The sequence below is a fragment of the Lycium ferocissimum genome, chromosome 7, assembly GCF_029784015.1.
Source record: "Lycium ferocissimum isolate CSIRO_LF1 chromosome 7, AGI_CSIRO_Lferr_CH_V1, whole genome shotgun sequence".
In the NCBI taxonomy this organism is placed as follows: domain Eukaryota; kingdom Viridiplantae; phylum Streptophyta; class Magnoliopsida; order Solanales; family Solanaceae; genus Lycium; species Lycium ferocissimum.
Genome location: NC_081348.1, coordinates 18847305 through 18863181, shown reverse-complemented (window position 1 = coordinate 18863181; position 15877 = coordinate 18847305). Strand labels below are relative to the sequence as shown.

General features: G+C 36.3%; 1 protein-coding gene across 11 annotated transcripts; it reads right to left on the bottom strand.

The window, feature by feature from the left end:
- Positions 1-3827: 3827 nt before the first annotated feature.
- Positions 3828-15476, bottom strand: LOC132063627 (uncharacterized). Of its 11 annotated transcripts, none has more exons than XM_059456281.1 (17): positions 15245-15476; positions 15071-15110; positions 14790-14863; positions 13467-13573; positions 12956-13138; positions 12584-12643; positions 12472-12490; positions 12300-12364; positions 12165-12180; positions 12000-12061; positions 10123-10219; positions 9235-9539; positions 8207-8544; positions 6561-6622; positions 6313-6452; positions 5692-5998; positions 3828-4185 (listed from the first exon to the last, which is right to left on the bottom strand). In XM_059456281.1, the coding sequence occupies exons 5-16, from the start codon at positions 13135-13137 to the stop codon at positions 5734-5736; spliced, it is 1611 nt and encodes a 536-aa protein (XP_059312264.1). In that variant the 5' UTR covers position 13138; positions 13467-13573; positions 14790-14863; positions 15071-15110; positions 15245-15476; the 3' UTR covers positions 3828-4185; positions 5692-5733. The 11 variants fall into 11 exon arrangements, with proteins under 11 accessions (XP_059312264.1, XP_059312263.1, XP_059312258.1 ...); XM_059456280.1 differs by having other exon boundaries at positions 6561-6656; positions 8211-8544; XM_059456275.1 differs by having other exon boundaries at positions 3828-4208; positions 6313-6656; positions 8211-8544.
- Between the last annotated feature and the right edge of the window lie 401 nt (positions 15477-15877).

Here is a 15877-nt window from a genome sequence, read left to right as displayed (position 1 = left end):
AGTAATGAAAAGGAATAATTGTCATATAGTAGAGAATGCCAAAGCATATGGGCATTAGCTGATAGTTGCTAAATTTACTTGATTGATTTGATTATTTCGGTGAAATGGGCTTACCATAGCCAAACTTGATTAATCTTGATTATATTACTTGTTGGTGCATCCATCACTCCAATTCCCGTCTAAACTATGAAAAGGAGGTATCTTTAGAATTTACTTGGTACCGTGTAATTTCCTGTTGTACGCATATTCATTTCATACTTCATATGACAACATTGACATACTTATTTGATGAATCCTATGGGATGGTTCGGGGTGGCCCGATTGGATATGCTATTGGCGGAGTGATGATTATAACATAGCTAATATAGGTTAGATGCCTAATGTGATCTGGGAGATCTAGGATTCGGGTGAGTATATGGACCTTATGAGTTCGTCATGGGTCACGTGAAACCTACTACAAGAGCATGTGTATATTGGTGCATATTGGCCATTGCATATCATTCTTAATTGATTGCATTCTCATTACTTGACTTGTGAATGGGTTCTCGGGAAGACTCGAATTTCGGTAGTTTACTTGATTTGTGGACTTTCTACTCTTTATTTGCTTAAGTATTATAACTTCTTGAATTGGTTACTAATGAAATGTGGAGGTAAGTATTGGAAAGACCAACCCTCGCCATCGCTTCAGCTTAGGATGGGTCAATGATCCTACTGAATGCACATGCTGCTTCATACTCACTCTACACTTGTTGCACCTATTCTAAGTGCAAGTTATGTTCTGAGTTTGAGTAGCGGATGAGTTACCGCCGATCATTGAGGCATATCTTCTGGAGTTAAAAGGGTGAGCTACTGGCTGTTCCATGACACCGAACTCCATATCTATCTTACTTTTTTGTCTTTACTTTTCAGACAGTTATTATAGACTTTCAGACTTGTGCTCCATATTTGTGGGTCTTGTACTTATGGCTCCAAGTTTTGAGAGGTGTATGACTTAGTTTTCTGCATTTATCATAGTTAAAAGACTTAAGCTTTTACTTGGGTTCACCTACTGGTTAGAGTAGGTGCCCTCACGTCCACTTGAGATTTTGGGTCCTGAAAATTTGGTATCAGAGCACTACCTTCAGCAGTATCATAAGTTCAAGAACAATGTCTAGTAGAGTCTTGTGGATCGGTACGATGATGTTCGTACCTATCTTCGAGAGGCTATAGGACATTTAGGAAATTTTTGTTCTTTCATTCTTACAGTGCGTTGTTGACTTTATTGAATTTTAAATCTCTTTGTTTAACTATTTCTCACAAATAGTGAGGACTCGTTCGAACACGAGCCGGAGAACGAGCCCGCACACGCACCCGCACACGTGCGCAAGGCCCGTGCACGGGCGGGGGACGGGGAGAGGGGGCGAGGGGTAAAGCACGAGTTGCAGTACTGACCAGGGGCTGACTAGCAGCAGATGCTTAGTGTGATGCTAGAGCAGCATCTTCTAAGCCGAATGTTCGTTGGAGGATGAGCATATTCAGGCCGACGAGATTGGGTCGACACAGGCACCACTGGGTTTCATTGCTACACCTGTGCTTCAGGATACTTTGGTTTACATGTTGGGGTTTCTTGATAGTATGGCACAGGCGGGTATTCTACCTGTCACTCCGTATGGTTCTCAGACAAGGGTCGGAGGATAGACTCCTGATCATATGACTGTTCTCGTATTTCAAACACCGGGGCTCAGCCAGCTGCTGCTGCTACAACTTCTTGTTTCTTTTGTGTACTAGTTCCTGGAATTACTTCACCCCCAGGTGTTCAGCCCACAATGACCATGGAGGAACTGAAGATGCTTGACAGATTTAAGAAGATCAATCCTCCTAGGTATGATAGGAACCCTAATGATGATGCTTATAAGTTCTTGATTAGCTGTCATAAAAGGTTGTAAAACCTCGGGTTAGTAGAGTCTTGCGGGGTGGACTGCACCACTTTTCAGATGATTGGACCCGCCAAGCAGTGGTGAAGGTCATATGTTGAGACCAGGCCAGTAGGGTATCCTTCTTTTCCTTGGGCTTCGTTCACTGTGGCGTTCTAGGAGAAGTTCATTTCCCATAGTGTGAGGGAGCGGAGAAGGGATTAGTTTGAGAGACTATGCTAGGATTGCATGATAGTGGCCGAGTATGAGATGCAGTTCCATGCCTTGTCTCGACATGCTTTGATGATTCTTCCAGATGAGGTTGAAAGGGTGAGGAGATTCACTAATGGCTTGATTTGTCATCTTCGTTTGGTTACAGCTCAGATGTCTGCTTTCGGAATTTCTCTTCAGAAAATAGTGGACGCAGTCAATGAGGTCGAGTTTATTAGATGTGAGGACTATGACGAGTGGGCAGGCAAGAGGCCCCACTTCAATAGTTATGAAGGTACCTCGTTTGGAGTAGGGGTTACTTGGTAAGAGTTGCCACCATTAGTTCAGCAGACAAGTTTATACAGCCATGCCGATATTCGAGGGAGGTCAGTCAAGACGTGGTCCTTATAGTTCGGGACAGGTGTCCCAGGGTTCTGCTTTTAGGCTTTCAGGCCATGATGGACACTCGGGCGCTGGACCTTCTCAATGGTCTGTGGCTCCTAGAGGGTGTTTTCTGTGTGGTGATCCCGGGCACTTCAATGTTGGTTTAGGCTCGGGCCAAGAGACACTAGTCTTTATATAACTGTAACACCGAGTGACACACGTAATATATGAAATTTTACATGGTGTAGATAACATCTAAGAGGTATTTACTTACAGTAACTATGATTTAAATTATTTAACTTACGTAGCTATACTATGTATTTAATAACCTACCATAGTTATACTATATATTTAAAGAAGAGTACAACACCAGAGAGAAAAATACATTGAGAACAGTCTCCTTCTTCTCCCTCCACTGAGTCGCGTCTGTGTAACTTTAGGATGGGTGTATCGACAAGCAACAAGAAGCACCAATATTACATTGGAGTGCCATCTCAGATTATCAATTCACTTTCTTTTCCCGATGTTGACACTGCTTTATCTCCCAAGAGAGAGACTCGTTCTCCTTATCTCTAAAGTTGAAGGTTTTTCTCACTAATCCAAGATTCTAGATTCGTCATCTCTGGTCGTTGTCATCTCCCACGGGAAAACTCGAGTTCTAGCATCGTCGTCATCTCCCTCGACCGCCGTCATCTTCTTCTTCTTCCTCCACCGCCGTCGTCATCTCTGGCCAAAATCCATGGCCTACCGACCGGATTTTCTCAGATTTAAGTGTATTTTCTCAGATCTGAGTGTATTTTATTTCTGTATTTCTCAGATCTAGACGGATTTGAGTGTATTCGTCATTTTTAGTGTAAATACAATGTATCTTGTTGTATTTTCGCTTGTATTTATGTATTTTGAAGGATATTCTTTTTTGTATTTTCGCCTGTATGTTTTGAATTTTGTTGTTTGAATACAACCGAATTGAATATAGTGTAAAAGTAGCTACGAATGAATACAACCAAATTGAATATAATCGAATTGAATACAACCGAAATTAATACAACAGAATACACCCTATGGCAAAGAATTAGTAGCTACGAGCCGTAATTAGCCAAACTATAGTTGTTTATGTAAGTATCTCCTTAATATATGTGAGGATCAGGGGTCCTTATTCTATTACTTTCTGTTTTCCGATTATAAAATCTATTTCCAAATTTGATATCCATTCACTTCCATTAGATTGTAGATTTACATTGAAAAGTTGGAAATGTGCTTGGAAATCTGAAATCATACAAGCGAAAGAAAATAGGTTTACAACAATAGATCGTATACATCAAAGTTGTATAACTCGCACAATTATCATAATGTATCGCATTTGTTCACCATTTAAAGATTTCAAATCATGTGCAACACGTTATGTTCTTGAACATGAAAATTGACCTTAAAATGCTAACATTATTCTGCACATAGTTGCTCATAAATTTATTTTATAGAGAAAAAAGGTTGTTATGAATGAGTCCAACCGGACGAGGAAATATATTACAAATTTGGCATCCCAATTCTCTTTGGCAATGTGGCATGGTATTCGAGCCCTTTAGGTTTCCTTTGCCAGTACCCATGGATTGAAGGAAACCTTTAGAGCTTCAGCAAAATGAGTTGAGTTGAGGTCACCAGCAAAATCAACATCAGGCAAGCTAGCTAGCTGCACGAAGAGCTGACCAAATCAACGCAGTTAATCTTGCATGACAACGGCAAAAGAGAAGTAATGGACAATACTTTTGCACATAGAAAGTGGAAAACAAACTCCAGGTTTCAAGTGCAAATAAGTCTACACACATTATAAAAAGGGAGTATAGTATGTAAAGGGAAACTTTATATACGTTCCTAATTTAGTTTTGTACATTCCTAATTCATCAGTATTATTTTTTTACTGTTATCATTGTCAAGACTTCTATTTTTTTTTTTTTTTTTTGGATTGTCAGAAACCTGGTTTATAGACTTAACAGTCAACTTATTTTCATCTATAAACATATTACAACTACGAGGATTCAGGCCAACAATCCGATTTTGAATATACGGCTGGGTTTGTCATTGTTATTATGTTCATGAGATTCGTGTACATCCATGCTTCCTTTTATACCGTGTATATAATTAAAATTTTCCTTAAACTACTTAAATTTCTTCTGTTCTTGCTACATACATTATTCACAACATAAAATTAAACCACTTGACAAAAATTAGCACCCAATATCGTTTATGTCAGTTGAAACAAAGTACTAATATACATCACCACCTTTTAATTCAAAATCAACATTTTAGCTTTTCAAAACTTTCAGTACTTATGAAGCCACTTTTCTTTCAATGCAAAGGAAAATTAACATTTTGTTCCTTATATAATATCCATGTCGAGGCAAAATAGCACACTTATTAGTAAAGCAAAAGGAAAATTTATTTGGTTAAGGAGGTTTGGAATACATAAAAATTGATGACCTGCAATTTATTTTAAGAAGCATTTTAGATGTTTGCCATTGCTTCCAATACTGCTATGTAATGAGCTGCGATTTTACTATCACAAACACATAAAAAAATGGAAGAATTAAGGAATAGTTCTGTAAGGGCAATAGCTATTAAGGTACAGCATGCAAAACTGTTACAGCCTACAGGAATCTTTAAGCTCACGATCAAGCAATTAAGCTATATGAGTTCAGAAATTCACAGACAAACAATAACATTGTTCGTGTTTTAATGCACCGTAAACAAAAAACAAAATTATATCAACTAGAGGCAACATAAATGAGAAGAAGTTGATTCAAATATCGTCTAGATAGTCATAATCCACAAAAACAAAGCTGTCTACAACCTGCTTTGTTCTATCCCGGTACATACTGAGGTGTCACATGGGAGGGAAATCTAATATATACTTGCAAATTTTAGAGATAATAGATGTGGTTACGTTAAGACGTGCATTATCCCCTTCGAAGTATTGACACTAGCAATTTAGACGTGATGTTGCAGAAGATAGATAGACTAATAAAGACCATTACTTGAGCAGAATCACATAAATTAAATATCACTAGTTTCCCATATGTGGATCTTTTGCCAAGGATAAAACAAAATCAAATATCTCAACATGTAAGGAGTAAGGAAATGGGGAAGGAGTTGTACACGGATAGAGAGGAGTTTCCAAGTGAAATAAAACACTAAGACAGGTGAAACTTACAGGAAAGTAGAGATAGTGATCATATTGTCACAAGTTCTGGTTCTACACTATGATAGATGTTAGTTGTGGAAGTCCAAAACCTTTGTTGAGGCAGTCAAAAGTGCTTTGCTGGACATCCATCTTCTCTACCAGTGGCAAATCAAGAGTAGATCTAAATGCCATTTCAAGATCTTCCTGATTTATTTGACAATCAAGAAACATTTTATCCGCTGAGCAATTTTCACATCCAGGCTTGAAAGTTTCAATTTCATGGTCGCAAGCAAGATCTGTATAGCTCTCGAAAGATAAAGAAGGATCCTCTAAAAACCTGAAATCCCAAATCAATGACATTAGCGGATAATAATTATCTCTATAGATAAAGATAGAGATAGAGATAAAGATAAAGATGGTGGTTGTGGTGATGATGATGAGTGGGGGCGCATGGATGGGAAAACGGGAAAAATAATATTTTGTACTACATTTATCTAAACTAGTGAAATGGTGGCACTAGTATCAGTGGCAGAAATTATCAATGTATCTAGTTATAGTTATCTTACATGATATCTATAACATAACTTTACCAGATTAACGAGGACTATGAGGATTGGCAGCTTGAAGCTTACTATAAAGGTAAATCCCTACCCTTGTACGAACGAATTTAGGTCCTCATATCCATTATTACTTTCACTATCACCACCTTGGACTGATGAAGATCGATTCCCCTCTTGCCCAGCATCAAAACTTACAGGTGAATTCATCCCATACTGGATCGGTGACGAAGACTGAAATTCTTGCTTCTCATCAAATTTTAAAGATGAATCAAATACATTTAGGTCGTCATATCCATCCATATTTTCAAAATCACCACCTGCATAGACTGCTAAGCTTACATTGAGATGGGTTGAAAGTGAATTTGTCCCATGCTTGGTCGAAGAATAAGTTGAAAACTCTTCTCCAGCATCAGAACATAATGAATCCGTTCCATACTGAAATGAAAAGAGGTGTTTGTTAAATTGTAGTATAGACAGAATTTCAGAGTCCTACAATTTGCCTGTTAGTTAAATTTAATAATTAGTTTCTATCACAATGGCACCCATGAGAGTACTTAAAAATAATGAGGGATTTTGGAAACCTAAGATCCAGTTGTTAAATATTTTATCTATTACCACCATCCCCATTCCTCTTATACCCCCATATCACTCTACAAATGTAAAGATACCATCATATCAGAGGCATCTACAGTGAGTTTAAAAGGACAAAACTAAATACTTATCCAACGATGATGTAAACATTTAGCCTCTTTTGCTCTCTATCTACCACATGGAGTAGTTCCTTGTTTGGAGGTCATCATAAAAAAAATATTAGTGTGTTAATTTAACAGAATGGGCTGTTTGAAGAAGCATGATCTAAGTGTACTTTTATGCTTTTCAATTTCGTTAAGAGAGTTTGACAAGTATGTCATCATTTTCTAAGTTGCATGACGTTAATTTTGTGAAGTTTCTTCTGAAATCTACAGTTCCCCACATCACAAGAGAGCTGAAATTGCCATACTATAACTCAATGCTTTCTGCCAAGAGAAAATGGTGGAAAAGAATTTGAGTTAGCTTGCTGTTGGTCAATTTATGTTAAATTTTTCATTGCTCTGCTAGTCTGGTCAACTAACCTCACTAAATTATCAAATGAAATCTGATAAAATGAGATATCAATGAAAAACAAAAATCTTTTCTTCAAGAGAAAGAAGTGTATGATATGTTAAACATTTCTTCAGCTGCACGGCTAACATTGAATGTCACAAAGTTACTGAAAGGATTTGAGAAATACTGCCAAATAAGCGCTGCGCTAAAAATGCAGCTGGTGGACAATTTGGGAATGCATCCTAGACTAACAACTAAGATATGTGTACAAAGACAACAATGGGCTTATAGATTTGCGTAGGTTTTCTTCAAACGTTGCCTCAAATTGCTATGACCACATACTCAAGATTAGGCATCTTCATCTCTGATGTCACATGGGTCACAGAATTCTGGAATACCATTTGAATTATCCACTAAATGTCATAGAAATTATCTGCATGTGTTGATATGATAAAATTACAAGCTTTTCTAAACCTAAGATGCAGAAATGATCGTTGTGGCAGTTGGGCAATGGATTTAGCCTCGAAAGAAGAAGCCTTCCCTCAAAGTGTAAAGTTGGTTAGGGAAAAGATTATTCGTAGGAGATATAGCGAACAGTTCTATGATATAAATCTGAATTGTAAGTTTTGATATAAATGTTTGTTTTGTGGTTCTATAATAATCTTCAAATTAACATAGTTACGTCCAGGAAGTTAGACACGATGCTGATGACAAGCTGTGAGTGTTCAAACGATTCTCATATAGCTTTTATTTAAATACTAGTTTCACATGGATAGATCTTTTTGCCAATGATAGAAAACAATCAAATTGTTATCAAACGGAGCTTAATGAAACGTGGAACAAGTGGCAAAATATTGGAGAGACGAAGTATCTGACTAAGCCAAAAGAATAAAGATGAAAACTTACCAGAAAGTTTAGAGAGTCTTCTAACATCATATTGTCACAAGTTCCAGATGCTGATTTTGAACTATCATGGATGTTAACAAAATGAGATTGAGGAAGTCTGGAGCTGTTGTCAGTGCCACAGTAAAAAAAATTTCCCTGGTCATCCAATAGTTCTACTTGTGGCACATCAAAAGTAAATCCAAACTCTGTTTCAATATCTTCCTGATTTAATTCACAATCCAGAAACACTTCATCAGGTACAAATTTTTGGGATTCTGGCTTAGACACTTCAATTTCTTTGTTGCCAACAAGATTTGTATAGCTCTCAAAAGAAAAGGATGGTTCCTCCAAAAACCTAGAGACCCCAAATCAGTAACATGATACAATTAGAAATAGCAATAAAGATATCAAAGGCAATTAAAAATTATTGACATATTAAAATCTATTACTTAACAAGAAATATGATAATTGGATGTGTGGTCATACTAGGAGAGATATGATTAGGAATGAAGGGACAAGGTCAGAATGGCCTCTGTGGCTGATAAGATGAGAGAAGCGAGACTGAGATGGTTCGGGCATGTGAAGAGGAGATGTGAGAATGCGCCAGTTAGGAGGTGTGAGAGATTGGCGGTTGCAGAAGTTAGGAGAGATAGAGGTAGGCCGAAGAAGAGCTGGGGGGAGGTGATTAGACAGGGATATGGCACGAACATCGCTCTCGTGTGAGAGAGGGGGGGGGGGGGGGACTTTCCATCTCCTCTTTTCTTAGTAGTATTATTTAGGTATCGAGGAGATCATTATCTTTATGTGTATATCACTATGTGTTGCACCATTTGTTCTATATTTGATATTTTGCTGTCTTATTTTTCTTGCAATCCTGCATTGACTACGTTTCTTTTGAGCCGAGGGTCTATTCGGAAACAGCCTCTACCCTGTAAAGGTAGAGATAAAGTCTGCGTACATCCTACCCTCCTTAGACCTCACTTGTGGGATTACACTGGGCATGTAGTTGTTGTTGTTGAAGCTTGACATAAAGGTAACTACTCACCCTACTGGGTACACATCCACACCACCGTGGATTGATGAACATTGATAGAGCTCTTGCCAGTCGTTCATCCCATGCTGCATCAGTGAAGAAGCCTGGAAGTCTTGCCCGGTATCATTAAATAAAGATGAGTCAAATGAACTCAGGTCTTCGTATGCGTCCATATTTTCACTATCACAACAATGGAGTGATGAACATGGATGGGGCTCTTTCCCAGCATCAAAGTTTGAAGATAAATCCATACCATGTTGGACTGGAGAAGGCTGAATATCTTCCCCAGCACAAAAAATTAGTGAACCCATCCCATACTGCAATGCAGAGAGTGGTCATTACAAACTTGTAATTCACAATAAAATAAATGCAACACATAAATCTTTACTTATCGTTGCACAGTATATTTAACCACTAATTGAATTTAATGTGAATCTCTATCAAATAGTTTAAAAGAAAAAGACAATTGAAAGACAAATAATGAATATGTTGGACATTACGGCCAAGGACAGTATTTTATTAACAGCTGTTTTCAATTGTTTATTTGTAGTTATATCATTTCCATTAGGAAATTAGCTTACAGTCTACTGCAGAGCATCAATATGACTCCTACACTCCTATTATTTTCATAGATATATCATCATAAGATATGTCCGGGTATCCATACCAAACGGGAGAATTTTATTAGTTTTGTTTGAAAAACAAAGTGACTTTAACTAAAAAGGTCAAGAAAAATATATATCCAACAGTAGAGTAACCTTTTAGGCCCTTGAGTTCTTCTCGAATTAAATCAATAATAACAAGTTAATTTGATCAGTCATAACAAATATGATGATTGGCTACACATAAGTGTGTAAATCAAATACAGAACTACGGTCGATGGCGTAAGATTACGCATACCTTATGTTTTGCGATTTCGTTAAGAGATTTTGAAATCGAGTCCTCCAACTTCCTAAGCTGTTGAATGTTGTCAATCTTGTCAAGATTCTTCCAAAGCCTGCATATTCCAAATCACATCAGGAAAAGAAATGTCATATTATGGTTCTTAGGACTCTATCTGAAGACACAATAGCAAGTAAACGACGCATAATAATATAGAAATAGGGGAAAGAAATTTGAATCAGCTTACTGTTGATCTATTCATGCAACACCTTTAATTTTTAAACAAAAGATAAAATTATCATAAAGTAATTAGCAAAAACGATCTAATAACAAGGGATATTCCCGAAAGAGAATACATCTTTTCTGGAAGAGAAACACAGGAACGTATATGTTGAAATGTGTGACCATCTTATCTAAAGTTTAAACTGTCAGATAGAGCACACTTTTTGTTACTTAATTATGTCTTCACTACGACTGTCACGCATGGGCAGGCTTGCTTCATTTCCATGGGCCAAGCACATGATGTCTTTTTTTAAAAAGGGTAGTGGTAGAAACTTGAACTTAGGATCTCTGCCTGCTCTGATACCATGTTGAAGTATGTGCTCATGTCATCTAAAAGTTTAATTTGTTAGAGGGAGTATACTTTTATTTGCTTAATTGTGTTTTCAACAGTAACCTTATAAGCATTGCTTCAGCTACACATAAAGCAAAGAATTAAAAACAAATGAAGTTATAGACTCATCCTTTATATATTTGCAGAAAAGCCAAAAATTAGTTAGCAACTTTGCCACAATTTATTGGCCACCCCGAAACAGTATCTGCTATGACCATTGACCACATACTATGCATCTTCCATCTCTGAGGTCACAAGGGTTACAAAATTCTTTGATTTTCATTTAAATGCTTATCCATATATGCGATAGATGTAGTCTCAATTTATTTGTAAAACACGATCACAATACTCAGCCAAACCTATGATGACAAAATGATCGTCACTCGTTAGGGCAGTTGATAATGGGATTTTGAATCAAAAAAGTAAGTTCTCCTCAAAATGTGAAGTTGGTTTAGAGAAAGGCTCAAATCTTAAGTGAGATAAGTCCAATCTTATGATATAAGGCTCAAGTAAAGTTTGAAAAGAATATTTTTCTGCAGTATTTGTATTATAATTTTGAGACTAACACAGCAAAATCCATCTGCTATCATGGAAATGAAAAAGAAGCTCTTTGAACCAACTCTGTCAGCTCACTTTCTCGTTTCGTCACAATGTATGGACAAGTCAGAATTGCAAAAGAAATTAGGCCTTCTGAGTCCATAAACTCATAAAATGGAGTAACATCTTGATATCATATAAACTCTTAAACGGGAATCATAAATGGAATAGTAGCATGCCAAGAATGGATGCCTATATAAGAGGACAAGACAAAGCCACATGTAACTTAAAATATCCCAACAAAATGCCTTCTCAAACTGTATCAAACCACTGTAAAATTAAACTAGGTTTCGCCTTAACACTCTTCCCCACCCTTTGTTCACAGTCATGAGCACATGCCAGTTATGTGCATCAATCGTACTCTACTGGTCAACATCTGCATCTTGTTTTTGTTCAGGTTCTTCAACGAAAACTTTTCATGTTATTCATTCCATTGGAAGTTTTATTAACTAATATGTTGCACCATACTAGTACTGGCGGCATTCTGAGGACTATATACCATCTAAAATATTTGCTCTGTGTAACAGTTTTAGAACAAATATAAAGACTTACAGAAAAAAGAACAACAGTGCTCCTTCTAATAAAAGACTAGATATAGAAGGACTAATCTATAATTATTCTTTTATTTTGCAGGGGAAGATATCCCATGACAAGTATAATCAACCAAAAAGATCAAAGAAGTTACCTGAGTCTATCCTCGATGTCTGAAAGTCGAACTCTTAATGAATGTGAGAGAAAATGTATATCCTGTCTCAAACACAAGAAATTGGGTAAAGTTGACTATCATTGTCGCTAGTGCTGACAAATTTGGTAGTCATAGTGATATGTTTGTGACAAATAAAATTACTACCTCCGTTGTCAAATCCCTGAAAAAGAATAAGCAGAAGAGTTTCAGTATTTTTGAAGTAAAATTTTTCAACCTGACAGGTCTTGCTTGCTAAAATGAAAGGTAAACCGAACTACTTGACAGTAAAATGAAACATACCCAGGAGAGAGGTGTTCTCCTATATTTACATCGTGATCAGACTTCTTGCAAGCTTTCTTTATTGTCTAAATATTCAAATCCAGAGAAGGTCATCAACAAAAAAGCACCTTAAATTTTGAATGACAAATGAGTGGAAACAGGCCATTCCTATAATAAGGAAGGTTGGACTTACTTCAAGACACTCCATCTTCCTGTTAATCAGGTAAAAGAACATCTCTAAGATTAACTCTTCACGCATTAATCATTTCATCAACACAATTATTCGTATGAATGTGCTATGGTACCTCTTTGCCCTTTCTTCTGGATTTACTTCGGCAATCTTGGTAATCATGTCCTCGAAGCTACTGGAGGAAGAACAATTTAATGGATTTAAGATTTATCAGTAGAAAGGATTTTGCTAAAACTGGTCTCTAAAGTTGTTAGATTTAAATTACTAAAATAGGCACATAATTTTTAGTATTCGCGTAATTCCATTCAGGTGGATGCCATAACGTACTTGATATCTCATAAATTGTTGACTTGGAAGGAGTATCTTGACATCAAAAAGCAACAATCGTATTTCTTGAAAATCAATCACACATTAACCTAAGACCTATAACATTAAGGGATGGAAATTTAAAGGTTTAATACTGAGTTATGGCGGTGGAAGCAAGTACCTGTTCTCTGACTTGTATACACTAGGCTTTCCGCCTGGTGAAAACATGGCAAGAAAGATGTCAATGTCACACAATACTGACAGCTCATTAGCTTTCTTCAAGAGTCCCTTCTTTCGCCTTGAGTATACTCCTATGCGGTTACTACCATCCAACTTATGCAGTTTTAATTTTGCTCTCCCCATTCTGCATTTCCATAAGCACAGATTCAACTCTTTGATGCATATAACATCAAATAACTTAAGAACATACACTCTATTGAATTGTGATTGTTGGATACGGGTCAATGCCCGATTCATACCCCTATTTAACCATTTTACTAGTGGATACAATTTGATAAAACAAAATTGTTTCGGTGTACTAAAATTATTATACATGCGTAATCCAGGAAGTTCTGAAAATTAATCATGCCACCAAAACATGTACTTGGGCGATTATCTCCATTTTCTTGTAAGATGCTATTACAATAAATAACAGTTGCAGTAAGTTTCAGGTAGTTAGGTAAGAAATTTACCTTACCTTTGCTTCAAAATCCCAATGTCTACTTTCCTACAGAGTCCAACTTCCGTGAAATTCTAAGAATAATGTCTCTCTTTCATGACACCAGCAGTATGAGGTGACCTAAGATAAAATGCAGGGGGGGAAAAAACACAACGAGACTTAGATTCGTAAAATTCTCAGCAGTGAAAAATTTATCTTGTTTGTACACAATGAAGTTTTTATTTGGATATAATCAATTAGCGGAGTGGAAGTACCACTCCCTTCTAGACTAACTACAATGAACTTGCATAGAGCGTTATTTGAGTAAATTTGCACATAAACAACCAAAACCCTAGCAAATTCACCATTTTCAGGGTCAAAATAAAGGCGTGTATGTAAAAGCACTTGTACAAGAAACTGCAGTATCCTAAATAATCATCACATAGAAATTCAAATATGGTTGATCGTGTTTTCTTCACTACAAACAGACAACAACATACCCAGTGTAATCGCACAAATGGTGTACGGGAGGGTAGCATGTACACAGGACTTACCCCTACCTTTGTGGGGCAGAGAGGTTGTTTCCGGTAAGACCCTTGGCTCAAAAGAAATGCAATCAAAGCAGGATAGAAAAGGAAATAATGACAACAAAACAACAAGATAAACACAACAATCAGAGTAACAGGCAGTAGTAGTAGAATTGAAGGATCACTACTAGAAACATAGGGTTTTCCCATCGACATTCAGTGGGAAATTTGTGCTAGAAAACATAATTTTTCCACCTCATTCCCACCGAACGAGCTCACTGGAAAAACACATGGTGTGAAATAGGTTCCCATTGAAACGCTAGGAAAATTCATAATTTTTCTGTTTTTTTTTTTTTTTGTGTGAAAACACTACTATTTAGGTTTTCCTACCGATATTCAGTGGGAAATTAATAGCCACTGAACATTTTCCAATGGGAAATTCAGGGGGAAAATAGAGATTTGCTTAGTAGTGGATAAGATACAATGTAAGAGGTAGTAATACAATTGAAGAATAAGATACCATGCAAATACTATGTAAGACTGCTAGATCATGTGTTCTTCACTATGTCCCTGAAATTTCTGTTGAAGGGGGAAAAGTAATTTCTGTTGGGAAGAGAAACAATGCTCTGACAATACATGATCATCCGTATCAAAGGATAAGAAGAAAGTTTGGGGAAAGTAACTGCATTTAGTTCAGTGTTTAAGTATATTACATGTGTGATCCAGGAAGTTTGGGAAAAAATCAATCACCCTAAGATAATATTTTCACATGGAATTCTCTATTTTGCTTTCTTGTTTTGTACCTTTAACCTTGGAATCTCATTGCTTACCTGCATTGAGAATCAGAATTTCATATAATTGTACAAGTAATGGTTCTGTTAGTTGTCAAGAAGTATGGTGATACCTAGAAACAAAAGAAGCTAAAAACAAAATAAAAATGAGCAAGACTTGTGAATTAATGCAACCATCTTGGATGACATTTTCCACAACTGAAAAGTATGTTCATCGCCGAAAACAAAAGGTAACAATGGTAGTACTCATAATTATAAAACGTTACAGAAGGAAAAGTACGATAACATAATAGGATTATAATTAATCATCATAATCGTACCACTTTGATTATAGGCAGCCCCATTTAGATTTTGCGATATCTGTAGACAAAAAATTGAATACATAATTATAGGTGTATGATGACGCATAAACAATTGTAACACATTGCACTACATGCAAACCCTAAACATGCATGACTATATGAAGAAAAAAGAGATGATGGTGATGATGATACCCTAAGCAAGAACAACGTGATTCCACCCTCAAAAATAATGAGCAGACATATCTCCATGCCATAATTCTCTTGGAGATGAAACTCTCATAACAAAGAGGATTGGAATGGAAGAGGAAAAAAACAAAGGAGGTTTTTAGTTTTATAAAGAAGAGATGCTAATCTGCGGTCATGGTAACTCAAAACGATTGAATAGGAGAAGCCGTTACTCCTACTCCGACCATTTTGCGGTCACTTTCAATATTCAACTGGAAAATACAATTTTACCTTCATTTTAATATAAAGGCATTCCAATTTATGTGTTAAGTTACTCCATTTTTAAAAAGAAACAATTTAGTATAAATTTTCTATTTAACCTTAATGTTATGACATGTTTGAGACAACAAGTTTTTAAAAAAATCTTTTCCTTTTTAAATTATATGCCAGTCAAAATGCCACATTAATTGAAACTTATAAGAAGTTTACAATAGAATAGTCATGATTAACTAATTACACAAACACCCACGTACTATGTCATGATTACCTTTATAATGATACTAGTAAATGTGTAAAGAAATCTGAAAATTTTACAAATATTTAATCCCTTTTTAAAATTTAGTTGAAAAAGAACATAATTATGAATATTCATACAAAAAT

Bases quoted from the DNA above. Each gene is read 5' to 3' on its own strand.
- LOC132063627 (XM_059456275.1), bottom strand. From the start codon at position 13,137: ATGGGGAGAGCAAAATTAAAACTGCATAAGTTGGATGGTAGTAACCGC. The intron at 10,220-11,999 runs GTAACTTCTTTG...TGGAATATGCAG, and splicing joins GACATCGAGGATAGACTCAG to GCTTTGGAAGAATCTTGACA. The intron at 5,999-6,312 runs GTAGGGATTTAC...TTGGGATTTCAG, and splicing joins CTAAATTCGTTCGTACAAGG to GTTTTTAGAGGATCCTTCTT.